Source organism: Podarcis gaigeae, assembly GCF_964106915.1.
Source record: "Podarcis gaigeae genome assembly, chromosome: 7".
In the NCBI taxonomy this organism is placed as follows: Eukaryota; Metazoa; Chordata; class Lepidosauria; order Squamata; family Lacertidae; genus Podarcis; species Podarcis gaigeae.
The window spans coordinates 55742699-55762441 of NC_139683.1; the positions used below are offsets into that span (position 1 = coordinate 55742699).

At 41.0% G+C, this 19743-nt stretch overlaps 1 protein-coding gene across 4 annotated transcripts in view; it reads right to left on the reverse strand.

The window, feature by feature from the left end:
- The window catches only part of ZNF516 (zinc finger protein 516), a 111536-nt gene that overhangs the window by 57978 nt on the left and 33815 nt on the right, over positions 1 to 19743 (reverse strand). For all 4 annotated transcript variants that reach the window (XM_083746865.1, XM_083746866.1, XM_083746863.1 and 1 more), the window contains exon 2: positions 4131 to 6146. In XM_083746865.1, the coding sequence (XP_083602991.1) occupies positions 4131 to 6024 (1894 nt within the window). In that variant the 5' untranslated portion in view covers positions 6025 to 6146. The remainder of the gene's footprint in view (positions 1 to 4130; positions 6147 to 19743) is intronic.

Genomic DNA, 19743 nt, shown 5'->3' on the forward strand with positions numbered 1-19743 from the left:
TCCAAAATACATAGGAGATTCAGACCAATGCATTTAATTACAATCTTAATTTGCGGTACTGTAAAATAAAACAACACACTAGCCTGTAGCACATGTAGCTCACGAGTAAGGCAACAATACAATGAGTAGGGAATGAGGCCGTACTTTTAGCTCTGCCCCTAACATTGTGTTTGCTTCATGTAAAACACAGATGCTGTTCGCGATTCTGTGTGGGAACCTCAGCGTGCAAGTTCCTGCTCCAATGAAGAGACATGTGGTAATACAGGTGTCCCAATCTTGCAAAAACTCTTGCAGGCGCTCACTTGTCGATTCTCACACAACTTTGTGCAGCATGTGGTGGCTGCAAGAAGCAGGTGCGATGCTGAAGGTGAGGGCTCAAAGCGTGCCTCAGCTCACAACTTAGGTGGAATCTACACACATATAAAAAATGGTCTGAAAATGCTTTTTTAAAAGCGTTTTTAAAAATGCATTGAATTTTCCATAAGGCTCACCATGTCATCTAGTGTCACATTGTATACTGCACTTAAAGCACACTTAAAACGTTTTATTTGCAGCTGTATAGCTGAGTCCTTGAAGGGATGCAGGTAGCGCTGTGGGTTAAACCACAGAGCCTAGGACTTGCCAATCAGAAGGTCGGCGGTTCGAATCCCCGTGACGGGGTAAGCTCCCATTGCTTGGTCCCTGCTCCTGCCCACCTAGCAGTTCGAAAGCACATCAAAGTGCAAGTAGATAAATAGGTACTGCTCCGACGGGAAGGTAAACGGCGTTTCCGTATGCTGCTCTGGTTTGCCAGAAGCAGCTTAGTCATGCTGGCCACATGACCCGGAAGCTGTACGCCGGCTCCCTCAGCCAATAAAGCGAGATGAGCGTCCCAACCCCAGAGTCGTCCGCGACTGGACCTAATGGTCAGGGGTCCCTTTACCTTTACCTAGCTGAGTCCTTACTTAAAAGGTTGCTGGTAATACACAAGTAATATGGGCATAGGGCTTCTGAGTTTTCTGCATGCTGTAGAGTGATTTCTTTATCACCTGGCAACATGCAAAACATGAGTGTGCCCCTAACAAAGACTATAATCAAAACACATTGGGCTAAACTGAATAAATTATCAATCCGTGTGCCTCAGAGGTTCTCTCCACTCTATAACAGCAGCATTTTATCCTCTGTTTTGCCCTTAAAACACTTTGGCAACACACAGTGTGGCTGACAAACCAATGAACCCACTATATCTCACTGAATTCCAGCTAATTCATTTGTGAAGTGAAGCCCTACATTTAAAAGAAAGAGGGAAGGGGGGATCTATTTTGCTCATTGGTGCTTGCTTTTTCATAAGAACTGGTTCTTAAAATGATCTATGATTGTGACAGAAAGGCTTATATAAGGTAATGCCTTTCGTAGTTACATTCATTTAGTTTGGTAGAACAGGTTAGTTTAACAACTAATTTTAGCATAAATACATCATAACCTTAATTGCTGATGCTAGTAAATATGAGCTTATGCAAACAGCATGAGGCACATCAGGCAACACTAATGTTGCTACAGTTCAGAAACCTTCTACTGCTGTTTTTAGTATTTAAATCATTCTATAACCTGTGGATTCTATCCAACATGAGCCAACATGGAAGAGCAGACCTACTTCAATTAATTTAAAGGAATATAAGATTTCACAGATACAATTTAAGGTACACACATGTGACAAACACATGTCTGCAAATGGTGCGTGATACATGTGCACTCCTCAAGGGTTCTGATTGATTTCTGTTCTTTATTAACCTTAGTTTTAAAAGCAAACCATGGTTTATTGTACACAAGCAGCATGCTGGTGCGTACCATTGAAAAGTTCTTACTCTGCTGCTCTCTTTTTCCTGCTACCACCACCCTGCTAGATGACAAACCAGGGTCTGCCTTGTTGTGCCACATAAACACAGCTCGTGCTTTGCTTTCTCCAACAAATCACAAGCACAAACCTTGGTTATCACTTGTGGCTTGCTTTGGAGAAAAACAAAATAGTAGGACAAGTTTTTGAACACCGTGACAAGCCAGACTCTGGCGAGGAGTAGAACTTTTTGGCAGCATGCACCAGCATGCTGTTCATTCACATTAAAGCACAGTTCGTTTATAATTAAGGTTTAATTTGGCATGTGAACCAGGCCAATGTGTGAATTGCTCTTCAATATAGCGACAGTCAGTGTTATATAAATTTCGTTCTGAACTGTGCTGATTACTACTACAACGAAGCTCCTAACAGCAGGCTAAAACTCTCAAAACTCTAATCAGCCAACTCTCAGGGGACGAAAATGTCAGTAGGAAAGCACTGTTTAACCAAAAACAAAAATATAAACAACTTGTAGGAAAGAAATTCTCTTCTCTTAGAATCTAAGAGAGCCTTATAAACAAAGAGAAATAAACAATGCAAAATAATAAAACAACATTGTACAAAAGCAGTCACAGTAGTGTTTCTTCAAATATTTACATTGCTTCTATTTGGAGAATAACTTGTTCCATTTAACCAGAATCAGACTCTGAGGACTGCAGTAATCCAGAGAGATTAATTACATCCTTTCAAGTTTTTCAAACAACTTTTGAAGGCACAGTACCGAGAGAGAGAGAGAGAGAGAGAGAGAGAGAGAGAGAGAGAGAGAGAAAAGAATGCACACTTCTCTCATTGATAATTGTTAGGCAATCTGAGTGCTTTAGGTTACATCAGCAAAACAGGACTGCCACCAATTATTGAATCAAGAAGAGTATTGCATAAATAGGAACAAGATATCCTGTATGTGGTTATACACATTAACTGATAACAAACACCATGATATCATTCAGAGGCACTGGTATCCTAAATATGCTTCCTAAATCTTTTGACATAAATGAAACTGGATTCAAACCAACACTGCTAAGAAGCTAATGATACACTGCGACAGCACAACCCATTTGGTATAATGATAGCAGTGTTGAATGCCTATTAAAGGGGTGCTCTAAAATGGAATCATGGACACATATTCCCACCTCCCTTTTCTATATTTTAACTACTCTTTATTTTTTAAAGGAAACAACTCAGGGTTGCTGCCATCATGTCCATTTAGTTTATTAAAAAAATAAAAACCAGGCAAATTCAACAAAGGCATGTTACAATTTCCTGTGTAAGATTTACATATGACTGATTCTCCGGGCAAGAATTAATGCCATGGTTTCTTAGCACAGTCAAAGTAGCTACTACATAGTGGCTTCAAATCGTGGATTTGCAAGCAAGATGCAGAAGCTAAACTGCAAATGAGAAGAGAGAAGGATCAGCATGCCCCCATTCCAGCTACTTGTCGTTCCCTATGGTTGGAAACCATCCCATGTTACGTTGAGGATTCACGAATAATTATTCCAAATCAGGAACCTTGGTATGTTTAATCATATACAAGGTCCTTTTCAGAGACACACACAGCAGTGCTGGTGCAGTTCAATGCACTAGGCAGGATAAGTAGCTGTGTGGGTGGGGCCAGTTAGACAGGTCTTTCTCACCCAATTCACATCTCACCGAGAGGGACTGTGCTCATCTGGTGGGAAAGATCTACTGAAATGACCTTCTCTGTTTTTTAATTTATGGATGACTTGTGCATGTTCCCCAGCAGGCTGGAATCACACTGAATGCAAGTGGTTCCCACACTGCTCTCTGTGGGTATGTTGTTGAATTTGAAGGCGGCCATTTAAAGGCATTGGAGGTTGGAGACAGACTACGTTAGGCACACCTAAATCAAATATAGCTTACATTAATCATGACTAACATTCCACAATGTTCCCACATTTCATCAGGACCTAGGTTCAACTAATTTAATCTGGGTAGAGCTTCCATCAGCCCCAGCCAGCATGGCCAAAGGGAAGGGATGATATGATATGGGTGGCTGTCTTTCATGGATGCTTTAGCTGAGATTCCTGAGATTAGTTAGACTAAATGACCCTTGGTGTACCTTCTGACTCAATTCTATGATTCCATGAGTTGCAGTCCAGCAACAACTCTGACGGATACTCAGTGTTTCCTACTTTACCTGTCAAAGGTACTTGAACAGCTCTTCTAGCATCGCAAGAAAGGAAGCAAAATAACAAAATGGGGAAAGGAAGTTGTTTAAAAAGTTGCAGACACTTACGTGGGGGTGGCTCTTGCATTCCTTCCTCTGAACTATCCTCGGGCCCCTCCTCACCCACTCCAGAGGTGACTGAATCATCTGGGCCAGAAGCAGAACTTGGTGTGCTCGGTCCACTGGCAGACCCAGAGTCGCCATCCTCACTATTTGATCTATACCGATCTTGCTGAGCGGCCGCCACCCCTTCACTGCAGCTTCTGCGGTCTTTCCTGTGCACACGGGAATGAAGTACCATTTGGTGATAGGTGCGGAAGATCTTGCCACACTCAAAGCACTCTGTGGACTTGTTCTGAGACACCCTTCTGCTCTGGCGCGAGGACGGCCTATACTCCAGGTCTTCTTGGCTAAGCATGCAGCTGTCTCCCGACTGCACATGGCTGCTTTTTTCCGAACGCCCACTAGTACAATTCTTCTTTTTCGGATTGCTGGATGAGCTGGAGGAGTCCTGCTCTTGTTTGCGCTTCTCTTGGCTGACGAGAATGTATTCCCTTTTGTCCCTGTCGTAAGTGACGTCAGCATCCGCCAGGACTTCGTCCCATCCTAAATACTTCACGTACTCAGAAGGCTCTGCAACTTTTCCTTTGGTAGCCAGATGCCAAGCCTGGTAACTGTTGACTGGATCCAGCTCAGCTACTCTTTTTCCTGAATGGCCCCTTGGAGTGCCATCAGTCCCTACAGATGGCCTTAGTTTCAGATACTGGAAGAAAAACTGCTTTGCAACAGGGGGGTCCCCGTCTACTAGCCTATCAACTCTATGTTCACTGCGGGCTCCTTGAGACTTGCAATGTACAGAATTGTGTGCTTTTAGGCTTTCCATATTTGTAAACAGGTTTCCACACTTTGTACAAATTTCATACAGGGACAAACCAGTCACAATCATCTCTTCTTGAACGACATCATTAATAGTGGCTATAGGCTCCAAATCATTTTTTGGCTTGTTTTTGCTCCCAGATTTTGGGCCATGGGATTTCATGTGGTTTTTGAGAAACCAGGGCTCTTTAAATTTCCTGCCACAGATGTGGCATCCGTGGTCAAACGACCCTCTATGCTTTTTCATGTGAGCTTTGAGGAACCAGGTTTGACTAAAAGCCTGCCCACAGACTTCGCAAGGAAACTCTCCTGCACTCGACTCAGCCTTGCAGTTCTCGGCATTGTACGTTTCCCCGTTTGGAATCTGAGTGGTGATGTGGTCTCTTTCTATGTGGTTTAGCAGAGTCTCCTCTCTTAATGTCATGTAGTTGCACAGCCTGCATTTGAAAGGTTTGTGGACCTGGTGTATGTGCTGCTCCAACTCTTTCTTACCTTCAAACTTGTTTTTGCAGAAGGTACATGGAAAAGTACATAACTTAACGTCTTCTCCAACTGGTGCTTCTTCTGAGGACTCCTTCCTGCTGCTCCGGAGCAAGATCTTGCCTTCTTCTTTGGGAGTTTCTCCGTTCAATATCTTGTTGCAGGCAGAGGTGCTTTTGGTAGGGCTAGTGCAGCCATCAAGGCCTTCGGATACTCTCATCTCACTGAACTGTGCTTCTCCTCCCATCTCCACTTCATTCCCCTGACTAATAGTGCCTGTCCTGTGACTCCGGATGTGAATCTTCAAGTTGCCCTTTTGGGAAGCTCTGTGGTCACAATAAGGACACTTGTATGGCTTCTCCCCTGTGTGCTTCCTCATGTGCTGCGAGAGTGAGCTCTGGAAAGGAAAACTTTTGCCACAGATGCAGCAGCTGTGCAGCACAGACTTGTTTGCATTCATATCACTCTTGTTCACCTTGTGAGGACTGGAGGCTCTTCGTAATTCCATGTTTGCACTTATGCTACAATCCATCTGCACCGCAGAAGCATCAGTCAAAAGGGCAGAACCCTGTTCCGGGCTGGGAAATTGGGTTGCTTTCTCAATCATGCATTCCTGCTGATGGAACCTTTATCTCTTCATTCTCCTATTTGGGTTTTCTTCCAGCTGCTTGAAAGCATTTGGGATACAAAAAATCATTGGCGTTTCTTGAGTCAAACAGCAAGCAGGACCTGGAACCAAAACAGAAAACAGGATACAGCATTACTAAATGCAAAGCATTTCATTTCCTTTTGCTCCCTTTGTAATAGCCCCCTGTTAATATTTTCTTGCCATCTTGACCAAAATGTTACATTTTCACCAGTCTGCAGAAAGTCTGACTTTGCATTGAATATTGTCATTCACAAACTGAATGTTCAGTAGAGGATTTACACAAGCATACTTCCATAGTAGTTGCAGACACGGGCTAATAGAGTATCTGTATGTTTACTAAAAATAAGAATATAAGTATAAAAAACCCCGTACTTTTTCTTTCCAGCCCAAACAAAAGTGTGTGTGTGTACATAATTTCGAGTGAATAAGCCCTTTCTCGAAGGAGCTGTAATATTTTAAGTCTGTGGCTTTATGGACATGTATAATTTAATGAAAAACAGCCAAACGTTTGTTTGCCTAGAGATAAAGGGTTTTTGTAGAGTGCAGCACTCTATCCCGGTTGACGGTAACTTAAGCATAGCTGCTGAATGGAGACAGCAAAGAGTACATCGAATTTTTGTTAAAGCAACAATGCAATTCAATAAGATTTTTACACAGGCCAATTAAAATTAACAGTAACAGTAATACCTTATTTAGGCAAATGTTAATGTAGACTTGGAAATCTTTACTAATACCAAGAAGGATCCATGGAGCATTCAACAAAACAGGAAAAAAATTCCTTCCGGTAGCACCTTAAAGACCAACTAAGTTAGTTCTTGTTGTTCTTAGTTGGTCTTTAAGGTGCTACCGGAAGGAATTTTTTTTGTTTTGACTATGGCAGACCAACACGGCTACCTATCTGTAACCTCAACAAAACAGGGTTAAACTGTTTTAGGCTGAAATCCTTCTACATTAAAGATAGTTATTTTAAACTGAATTCAACAGGAGCAAAATTTTGTATTTTCTGTAAAAGTTATTGAAGGGTAGAGATGCCTTAACTTCTGCAGTGCTCATACAGACTGGAGGCCTGCACACACTTCGGCTGCTTAAATCCCATTGCACGGGATGACAAGGATACTTGTACTACCTTCTGACCATAAGTATAATCATGTAAAGCAAGGTTTTGTAAGGATATCTTGACATTCTGTTGTGCTTTTTAAGAAAAAATTAGCCCTTCTCTTTGCTGGTGAAGAGACATCCTGTTCTATTATATTACAGTCACCAAGTTATTAACATGAATGTGTGAACAGTGCAATGCATCCAAAAGATTTTAAGATTGGTCAAGTATCCAGGAAGAGAGAGTTGCAAATTTATGATCAGCCAGGGCTGGCACCAGCACTTTGTGTCCTTCGACAGGTGACAGAGTCTTCAAATCCAATCAGAACCCAATGCTAATGTCCATCCTGGACCCCATTTAAAAACACCATAAATGTTTTCTCCATGGTGTTTGGGCTTCCTCAAACCTGCACCTACCGGTAATTCTGGAATCAGACATAAAGAATACCACTTGCAAATTTTGACCATATTCCACTGCTAGTAAAGACTCCATTATTAAGATGGTCTCATGAATATCTCTTCCTACATTGCCCAGTTCTACGCAATGCTGGAGAGCAGTGGACAAAAACCACTGCTCCATTCAGTAGCGATAACTAATCTACTGCAGCAAGTTATCCAAAGCAGAATGTTTTCCCAGTTGTTGAACTAGATCGAGTTCTGGTTGTTCTGGTTTATACGTACAGCATATCTTATTGGTGGCAACCTCCTTTTCTTCAGAATATGGAATAAATTTAGTTTTGCCTTTAAAAAGTTGACCTAGCAACCACAGCTCACCACACCCACTCCTTTACCCCATCAACACTTAAGCATGCATTTCGTTAAAAGAAACGGTGAATACACCCAATCTGTTTCACTTACTTAAATATATTCTCATATATAAACATATGAAGAACCTAGGCTTTCATTATTTCAACAGCAGCTTAGCCATGCACCCTTGGCCTTGAAAGAACATCTGCTCAGACAGGGGACTGTAGGGTTACTCAAGCAATGAAGCAAGTTAAAAAATAAACTTTCAGTTCTGATAGATATGAGAATTTAACATTTTGCACGGCAATCCTTTCACCCACCACACAAGAGGAACACCCAGAATGCTCTGAACAGTTCAAAAACTGAAATGCACTTTTGAAGCTGCGATCATTCACATGCCTATTTAGAAATACATTGCACTGAACCCAATAGGACCTATATTACACGACTGATATGGCTGTCCTCAGCCTCTCCAGTGCGCCTATGGCTGCCCTAGAATTGAATCCCAGACCTTGATATTCCACTTCAAACTATCTGTTGCAGTGCCCCTTTCTCATCACCAAAGGCAGTTCACATTATCGGGGAAATAGAAAATGATGTACTGTAAAACTCTAACACTTAACACATTTGGAATACCTAATCCTTACCTCCTTGCTCTGACAAAAATCCTGCAGAAAGGCTCTTCTTTCCATCTGTTGCGGACAACTTAATTCACTGTTATACTGCTTACTTCCAAAGGGAACACAACTGTTCAGTAACACTGGAGCAGCTAAATGCACAGGGGCGGGGAAGGGGTGCCTATCTTTAAATAGTAAGCATATCCTTGAATTCACAGGAAACCCTAGCAACCTGCGTCCTTCCAAGTAAATGCAGGCAATAGGAAAAAAGTCAGCATGACATTGCCTTGATTTTCTTTTCCCAAAACCATTGGAACAAAAACAGTGGCAGTTTAAAATATACATATATAGAAAACGGACAACAAAATATGTTTTGTTACTTATAGCCACAACTGAAGCATAAGTTGTCAAAACAGAGAGGTAGAAGTGAAAAATGAAAAGGAGAGAATGCTACAAATAAATAAGAGGGGTTGTGCTCTTTAAACTGAAGTTACTTGTGTTTCCAGTGTTACTGAAGTAGGTGTTTTCTTTTTAATTAATGTATCCTGTTTTACACTTTGGGATACATCCTTTTCAGATTTGCAGCTATTAACCCTGCATCCTTACTCTGAGAATCCTTTCCTGTGGCATTTTCTGACTCACTCGCTCTCCCTTCTCTGTTCTAATGATATTTTGAATAGGCTCTAAACCTCCGGAGAACATAATTTAAGCTGTTCTGAAACAGCACCAAAGACAATAACCCCAAAGAAGAGACAAAGCACACCAACAAGCACCTATATGAAGCATATGCAGCCTCCTGGCCATGGAATCTCTACAATAAGGGAAAGCAAGAAAAGAACAACAGTGATACGTCCAATAAAGCAGCTTATTTAGCATTTTCTAAAGGAGATCCATCTGAAGAGGGTGTTCTTGTGCACTTCTACAGGGTATTCTGAGAAACACAGACCCGTCCCCCACTCAGGACATATTTTGCGCTTCAGTATACTGGTCCTGTTTGTCCTCCCAGGGACAAAGAAATGTATTTTATTGGCTACACTGTAGCACTATAAGGAATGAATTAAAATACATCATTAACATCCTGGTCCAGCTTATCTTACTACCAGGACAAAGAGGCTATTCTTTGAACAAATGGGAAGAGGAGGGGGACTCATAACAACAATGAAGCACTCCTTGCCCTAAAAACCGCTGTTACAAGATCAACAATTATAAGCTTATATTCTGCAGATTTGGGTCCCAAAGAGCTGTATGAAGTGATGCATTCTCTAAATGGGAGAGTAAGTACCATTGATGACAAGGCCTTGGGGCTTCTGCTGTTCTCAGACCAATCAATAATCCATTATGTCCAAACTACATTTCCACTCTAATATGAAGAATAAAAGGACAGCCAATATTAGCAGTTATTTCATGTACAGGAGGGAAAAATCAATGAAACAGAACACACAAAAATGCTACCATCACAAGGTTGAAATGAATGGTCACACATGGCATTGACAAAACCGTTTACAGTACCCCTTTACCAACCCCCTTTATTTCTGCATGAACATATTTTGCACACATGTGCTGTCACACTCAACACACAGGCACTCCACCTAATGAAATAGGACTTTCCAAATTAGTGCCTTACCATAATTGCAGGACAAAGGACAAGCACATCACATTTTCAAGTGGAGAAAACACAATTCTCCTTTTCATTTAATGTCTTTGTTTCTCTGGGCAAGTCACAAATCTCAAACATCATATCCCAATTGCAGTTAGCAGTATGAACAAATCTTCAAAACACAATCTGATCTCATCAAACATAGTATGCATCCATCGTTTTCTGGCATACATTGACACAAATAAGCTATTCTTTCTTTTGTCAACATAGCTTTTTAAATTATCAAATGGGAGCAAGACAAGTAGTAGAAAATCATCTAAATAAAGAATATTTAATCATTAGATGAAAAAATATTATTTCTTAAGAGCATATAGTTTATTTCTGGTAATATAAAGATTAGTAGCTGAAGCTGACCTCAAATGCAAAGAGGTCGGGGACAGGATGTTATTGTTGGTAAGATTAAGAAAACTAATCAGCGAACATGAGGTTTTGCCAGAGATATTTTGATTTTAGAATGCTAATATGTAAGTTGCTATTGGCAACTTTAGACTAAGGAGAAGCTGAGTGGCAACAGGTAAGAGTAGCTTAAGGAGAATTTGAGGAAAATGTGTATTACACATTTTAACTCGCCCAATCAAAAAATCTTCTAAATAGGATGCACATAATTTAAAACATTTTAAATTGTCCTGAAATCAAATATCAATCAATTACAATACAAATGAACAAAATCACTGCATTAAAAATAGTATCGAAGTCTCTTCTGTTCTGAAGCTACCTAATCCACAAAAGAAACCATAACAACAAATAACAATGTTTAGGTTGTCTCTTAAAGGCTTTACAACAGGGCTCTCCTGCCTTTGGGGGCCTGGGCTTACATTTGGAAATCCAAGCAACTGCTGTGGGCACATAATAGCCACTTCACAAAAGAAAAACTAGCTATGCTCAAAACCACCACCCCAAACACCCAAAACAAAACATGCAGTGAGGGTAATGTCTGAGAGCATCATGGTGCCACACTGAGGATCCCAATTCTGAATCAATGCTGATACCTATAGATAACAAACCTCATAGGACATCACTATAATGATCTGCTCTATCTCCCTGCTGCTCTTGCAGAGGAAATTTTATGCACCATCCTCCCAGCCTGAGAAACATTCTTCAATATCTGCAGGGCTCAGACAATTTAAGACTCCAAAGTTCAAAAAGCATTGCACCTAAGAGCCAGCACATCTCCCAATAAACTGGATGCAAATCTTCCTTCCTCTTTATGACCATTGGAAGACACTAGCATTCCGAATCAGCTGAAACTTCCAAATGAGACCCATCTTTAGTTCAGCCGACCATGAGCCAAAGCACCACATGTCATGTTCTTGCAATCGTAGGCCTTTATGTTTTCTCCATTCTCACAATTCCCAGCAGAGGTCAAACCTGGATGCCAGAGAAGCATCCAGGTTTAAACATATATAGTTCATGATTTAATCCTGAATGAGGGTGCTAAATTGGCCCGAATTGGCAGACCAGCTGGGAAAGTATATCTTATTGGGTTCCTGGTGCAGCACCAGCACAGCCTAGACTGCAATTTATTTATGCCCTTACTCCAATGAGCTCAGGGCAGCATATATGATTCTTCCCAATCACCCCCATTTTATCATCACAAGAACCCAATGAGAACCTAGGCTGAAATAGTCACTTGCCTAAGGAAACCCAGTGAGCTTTGTTGATAGTCTCCGCAGTACTACTCCAGTCTGAGGATGGGCAACTTGTGGCCCTCCAGATATTACTGGACCACAACTCCCAACATCCATTGGCCATGCTGGAGGAGCTGATGAGAGCTGGAGACCAGCAATATCCAGACAGCCAAATGTTTTAAAGCAGCAGTTCTCAACCTGTGGGTCCCCAGATGTTGTTGGACTACAACTCCCATCATCCCTGAGCTCTGGCCTTGCTAGCTAGGGGTGAAGGGAGTTGTAGTTCAACAACATCTGGGGACCCACAGGTTGAGAAAGGCTATTTTAAAGGAAGAGGACTCTCAGTCAGATGAGCACCGGATGTCCAAAATCTTGTATTTTTATCTTGTATTTCACTTCTTGTTTTGTTTCTAGTAACAGTGATTGGGATTAGCAACTGACTGGATAATAATCTGCAGCTGCATTCTAATAAAGGTAATATATGTTCTTGGGAGCCAGTTAGTAATCTGCCTGTTTGTGGGGGAGGGTTGTTCATTAACTGCAGTTTCTGAGCAATCTTCATAGAGAGCCCCACATACAATGCATTGCAGCAGTCTAATTTGGAAGTAACAGACCATGGATTACTGTGATCAGGCTCTGTCTGTCCATAAAGATGGGACACAGCAAGTTGTACCAGCTGGGGTTAGCGGAGGTACTCCATGCTATGAAACCCCTTTGGACTTTCAGTGACAAAGGTGACAAGCCAGCAGCCCAAGCTGAGCACCCGTCTGCAAACCCATGCAGAACAGAAAGAACTGTCTTACCAACATTGTATTTCAAAACAACCCCTATGTCTGCTTTGCCTGCTATGCTGTTTATACTGGGATGAATTTGATTGTTGATTGTGTTGTTTTTAATTGTTGTTCTTCTGTTTTGTTTTATTTCACTGGGAATAGTAACGCTGAAGGGCAACACAGGGCAAGACAAAGCAGATGCCCAGGTGTGGATGTAACAAAAACCCAAACCAGGGCTTAGCACCAACTTCCATGAAGGCAACAGAACCAGAGAAGAAGAAGAGGAGGAGGAGGAGTTTGGATTTGATATCCCGCTTTATCACTACTCGAAGGAGTCTCAAAGCGGCTAACATTCTCCTTTCCCTTCCTCCCCTTCCTCTGTGAGGTGAGTGGGGCTGAGAGACTTCAGAGAAGCGTGACTGGCCCAAGGTCACCCAGCAGCTGCATGTGGAGGAGCAGAGACACGAACCCGGTTCCCCAGATTACAAGTCTATCGCCCTTAACCACTACACCACACTGGCTCCTGCAATTTTCACTCTGCATTCAAATGGTTGGTTGTTTGCACGTAGTATTATGTACATGCCAGGCCTTTCTCATGAATCCATTACAGCAGAAATTAAGGTACTTCCACAGTATAGAGTACTTCATGATGAAACAGGATCTTTAATCATCCTATTACTGTTTGGAAACCCACATATTTCATAAGCATCTATATATACATGCAACGTTCACGAAACCTAGCTGCCCTAAGTAACAGATGGGACTTCTTTTTTAACCGATAAAGAGGGACAATTTGGAAAGCAATAGTTCTGTATAGCAAATAAAATGTGAAACCCAAGCTGACTATTTTGAATTTCAAAAGCTGCCAGGCATAGTAATCCCCGCAGAGAAGAAATCGAACCTGAAATCAAACCTTTCAGCTGTCACCCCAGTCCGGCTTATTTTGGTGGAAAGTCCTGAACTATTTATATGGAACTCCCGCGTAACACGGCACAATGGCAAAAAGAAAAGCCCTCTTTGCTTCTTGCCAATAACATTCCCAAACCATATTTCACCACCTCCATAAACTTTGGTTTATATGGGGAAGTAGCCGCAAACATATTTCAAGCCTCTCATTCTGTCCAGTGGTACAGAGATCTCCTACTGCTATCCTCACCTGCTATGAATAGATGTGTTTTAATTTTTCTGGGAGGCTGTTCCTGAAAGACAGTATGCAGAATGAGTGGTACAGACAAGGTTTTTTATTCAATGACTATGAAACCAAGGATAGAATCCCTCATATGTCTGTTCTGTAGAGTCAGCATAAACCTGACTATTTTCCTAGGGAGCATCAAGAGCAAACAGAGGTTTGCAAGCATTTTCTGTCTTCCATTTTCCATGTTGGCTTTACAAACAAGAACAGAGAAAATACTGGAAGCACTCCGCATCCCACATTAGTCTGAGCTCTACATTTTATAGTATGTTTTGCCTTTCCGGTTTGTTAAAACTTTAACAAATTGCTAGTCACACCAGAGCAATGGAGTCAAGGCAGAGTGTAGAGCTATGTTAGAATTCCAGGCTCTCACAGAAGCTGCTGTCCTCATGTGGTTTTAAATTATCCAGTATAAAACATCTGACATTTCCACTGAAAATGGAAAGCCAAAATTCCTACCCAAGAATGTAATGTCCCACTGCCTTTTATTTTTCACGTAAAACATAACAGTACACCATCCATGATAAATGGCAATCAATTTTTAACCGACCGAAGGCTTTGACAAAACGTACCGAAGCAGCTGCACATGGAGGCAATAGTGCATTCCAGAACCAGAATAATTTTAAAGCAAATACTAAGAAAAATAAATGAAATCTAAGAGCAACGCAAGCATTCAAAATAACATTAAATGAATAATATTAAAAACACAGATCTGAGAAACTGGAGTTCAGTAGCTTAACTAGAGTTCCCGTAGCAATGCCGATCTCCAGCAGGCATTTGACTAATTTTAGCAGCAGTCAGAGAAAACACAGAGTCCATAACAACTGTGTTGCTACCTGCAAGACAAAAACAAGTTTTCTGAGCTAAACACATGGAGTTTACTTGCCCTTAGAGGGAAACAGAACCCATACAGATGGACATTCGGCCACATATTTTAGCCACATATCAGCACTTGGGAGTGTGGCTAAATTTTGTTTGCCTTTTTTTTGGACAGGATAATATAGACAACCAACCTATCACAGGATGAAGAGTTCTCCCCTAGGGCAGCTTGTTTATATATACAGTGTGGGCTCAGATTAACAATACAATCTGATGAACAGCATGAACAGATTTTCCACAAATGCATTGCTTATACTAAGAAGCATCACTGGGATACTTCTCCATTGTCACCATATGTATCGGGGGGAGGCAAAGTCAAAGCTCTCTATCATGTAAATTGTTTAGGTTGTCCTGGGTTTCAGAATTTGTACCATAGCACTGCTTGCTCCATCAACTGAAACTGTGTTTTTTGTGTGTGTGAATTTTAAGTACTGTTTTATTTATATGCCAGAAACCACTTTGTGGGCACAATGTGACAAAAAAGTGGTCTATTAGCAAGCACAATAGATGAATCATAGAATACACACATATCAATCACTAATAGCATTCTGAAATTTGTGTTCTATTTTTATACACTACAGGTAGAATAGGAGTGCTGAATATCACTTCGGATATCACTTGATGCCCAGGCTCTGAATTCTTGCTTTTGATTTAATAATATTACAGAAATCACCTCCAAATATATTAAACATATTTATTTATTTAATTGCACCCCACCTTTCCCCCAAGGAGCTTGAGGTAGTTCTCGATCTCCCCACTTATCTTCCAAACAACCCTGTGAGGTAGGCTAGCATACAATTGGGAAACCAAGATGGTTTTATTTTCAACCACCTAAGTGAACCTCACTGAATAATCAGGAGGCTGTCCTCAACTCAGTGCTATGTTTAGAGATGCAGGTGAAGAGGAATGCCAGAAAGCCCCTTTGTCAACTTTGGTTGATTTACCAGCTGAAGTACACACTGGAGAAGGCAGATCTCACCACAGGTATTCATGCCCTCATAACATGATATAGTTGACCTTAATCACGTGCTTTATGTGCATCTACAGCCACAAAGGCCCTGCTCACAGGCTTGCCATGAGACCTCCAAAGGTCTTTTCAGTGGTGGCCCCATCCCTGTGAATGTGTCTCTGACTCATCTCACCTTGATGATTTGGCTGTTCCAATATGCTTTTATCTGAATTAGGTGGCTGGGTCTAAAATTTCATTTCATTATTCCAATGAGAATGATTAAAGTAGCATTTGGTTACCATGACTAATACAGTTAATCCTGTTATTTACAGGAACAAACCTTGACCCAGGTCATAGCGTGAAGGCATATGTTGTAGCTTTCTTGCAGAAGCAAACAGAGGCAGACCTGTTTCTGCACACCGAGCCAAGGGGGGTGGTGCAGGGCGTTGCAACCATGACATATTGCACATGTAGAACAGAAGGTAACAGGTGGGGGGGGGACACCAAATTTTGGCCTTGCACACTGAGGCTGAAATTTGAAAGACCAAACTCCATCCCAAAGCTAAGGGGTTTTTGGTCTAGTCAGTATCTGAATGGGCGGTTGCCTAGGAACTCTGTGTATGATATCTTGAGTCACATGATGAGGGAAAAATGATACACACAACTAAATTAAATAAATGAACGAGCAGGATGTGTTCCTTGCACACGGTTGCCAGGAAGGGCTAATTCGATCTTATCCTGCACTGTTTTCAAAACTTTAGTAATTTGGTACCTCGGGTTACAGACACTTCAGGTTACAGACTCCACTAACCCAGAAATAGTACCTCGGGTTAAGAACTTTGCTTCAGGATGAGAACAGAAATCATGCGCGGGGACGCAGCAGCAGCAGGAGGACCCCGTTAGCTAAAGTGGTACCTCAGGTTAAGAACAATTTCAGGTTAAGAAAAGACCTCCAGAACAAATTAAGTTCTTAACCTGAGGTACCACTGTATCTCCAACATTCTGTATGTTGTAAGCACAACAAAGGGATACTTCAAGTTATTTCCTTTTGCAAAATGAAGGCACTACATTTTGAGGGCTCTATCCCAGAGATCTAAAGCATTTCTTTAAGTACCCTGGTATGCAAAACGTCTTAATTTGATTAAGCTTTTGGCTGCTGCGCTGATGAAGAGGCAATGGTGCTGAAATACAATCCTTTCGTTTTCTTACCATTCACACAGCTTTCATACAAAAGTTTTAAAAATGGCCCTGTCCAACTTGATAGCAAATTTGAGTATAAAGATAAGACCCAAACTTCTGCCTGCATGACCAGTTGATACTGGCAACTGATACTGGCTGGGCTGACCAGAGGAGGGTGGGTGGTGTGGGTGGTAACAAAACCAATGAAGAACCCTATAATATGGCTTGCCTCTCTGCAATCTACTTAGATAACTGACCATTAAGAACTATTCTGAGACTGATGGGAAATTTAAAAATATATAAAACCCTATAATCCATGGGTAGCTCTCAAGATGGAGTGGGCTACAACTCCCATCAGTTCCTGGCAGCATGGCCAAGGGACAGAGATGATGGGAGTTGTTATCCCAAATATTTGGAGGGCACCACTTTGGCTATATCTGCTGTAATCCATGCATTTCTAGTGCCAATGTGACATTTCCAGACTATTTAGAGTGTTCCATCATCTAGTTTGTATTCATGCTTGTACCAGGGAGTGTTAAAGTCACTCTGGTGTGCAATTTAGAATGCTAGAAACTAATATTTTAGCTGAGGAAACAAAACAAAGCGAATAGCTTTCTATTCCAATCACAGAACTTGAACTACAACACTAACCACATAATGCTATGCATGTCTACTTGGGAGTAAACCCCAATGCTAGCCCAGGTTGTTTGTTGATGCACATATTACATCTGTGCTGATGGAACTGCACTGAACACAGATTAACTACAGGGCCGTGTTCAAGGTCTTGTAACAAACATATAAAGCAGTGAAAAACTCAGGACCATATTACCAGAAAGACCTGTACAGACCTGTAACAATGAGGGAATTTTACTTGTGGTATTGTGCCCTATAGCCAATGACACAAAAACAGGCATTTTCTAACATTGCCCCTGCCCTCTGGAATGCCTTTCTGCCCACCATACATGTTAGTTGCTTCATACATTTTCTGAAGAAATAGATCTTTTTTGCACATGCTGTGTCTGACTCATAAGCCTGGACCCTGTTATTACTGAATTCTTGTTTTCCTGATACTGTTTTATTGTTTTTAAGTAGTATTTTTGTATACTGGTTAGAGATTAGTATTAATATTAAGCAAGTTAGAAATGCTTTTAAAGCACCAATTGCTTAAATAGGGTTACTCCCAAGTAAATCTGTCGTAATCTGATACCCACTCACCTGGGAGTAACACAATGGGACTTACCCTCTGAACAGACATGTATGGAAATGAGCTGTTAATTTTTAAACCTGTTGCACAATGAACAAGCAAGGATTATGCCATGGCTTACAGTGCAATCCTATTCATGTCTACCGAGAGGCAATTCCTACCAAATTCCTCAAAGCTCATTCCCAGGTAAATGGGGTTAGGATTGCAGCCTTAGTTATTATATGGGATGTTTCACAATTCTGTTCCTAAAATGCAAATGCCTGGCATTATTTTGATACAGATACTGGCCATCACTATATTCATTTCTGAAAATAGGCACCCACAACCCTCCAGAGAAGATGGGGGGGCGAGCGACATGTGGCAGCATTTCTATTGAAGAAAAAGCATTAACTGATTGGGCAAAAGAAAAACAGCATAGAAGAGAATGGAGTTAAGGGGCAGAGCATGTGGCTGCAGGCGAGAGAAAACTAAGTTAATTGTACAAGTGGAAGTATGTTCTATTCGCTTCTAACAAACTGCTAAGTTTCACTCAGACCACACCCATTAATATTAACAGACCTAAGTTATTCATGGCTATTAATTCCAATTGCTCTACTTGCGAGTAAAAATCAACTGAACGCAACCCAAGGATTCACCATGGATGTCCTCAGAGCTATCAGAGCACAATAAATATTGCAGCAGTTTGAATATATATTTTAAAAAATAATAATTCACGTTAGGAGGAAAAACTACACTGACCAAATGCTTTGATTCCATGACTTGTGTATTATAATTATGGGCCATTCTGTTAATTTGTCTCCTTTCTTTAACTGTGTGTACTGAATAAAAATTAATCTTGTGTTTACTTATTTATGTAAAAAATATACCACCTAATATAATATAAATCTAAGCGGTTTCCATAAAAACAATTTTTAATGGCACTAACATTTCCTGAAAACTAGGGAAATAAAAACAAAACTATTTATCTCAAATTAAACTGAGCAGTGCAGATGTAACAGCAATGTCAGGGTCCAGAAAGCTCAAGCCAGCTAATTAACTCACCCTTTCTGAGTTGAGAAGAAAATCAGAGAGGTTTGGGGCAACATCCCATGCTTTCTGAAAGTCACTGGAAAGAGTCAGTCCTCATCAGACTGCTTTTTGGGGGGACAGGGGAGTTGGGTTCTTTTGGGTTTGTTTGTTTTTTGGAATTTGGGGTTCAGCCCTATTGCTTTTCTATGGTCCAGTTTGGGGCCCAGTCTTGTTGAGACTCAACTATCCAAGTTTGCTATTAGAGAAAGTTATTATTATAAATATCATGGCCCATAACTGAGTGCACCCATTTTTCCCTATTTCTCTCTTAGCAGCTGCCTTCACATAACCACACTTTTTAAGGAAAAAAATCTTCATGACTTCCCTACTGCAGTTCTAAAGACAATCTAGAGATTTGGTGCAAGCAAGTTTTAAAAGGAAGTTCTTCAAACTGTTACATACATGATACCCCACCAGAAATTCTTCTAAAGAGAATTATTTAGTCACCAGCTTTTCACACTCAGAAAGGTTTTACAGGCAGTTTTCAGTTCTCTGGGGATCAGCTCCCAAGGGGAAAGGTCTCCATAAAAATAGAAGTATGTAGAAAGATGCTATTATGAACACACCCTGCTAGTTTGCAGCACTTGCATCTCACGTTATACATATATATATTTCTTAAGCTCACTAAGTGAAGGTGTGTTTACAAAATAACCACATTTGAATTTGCTTTGTACTGAAATGTATGCTGT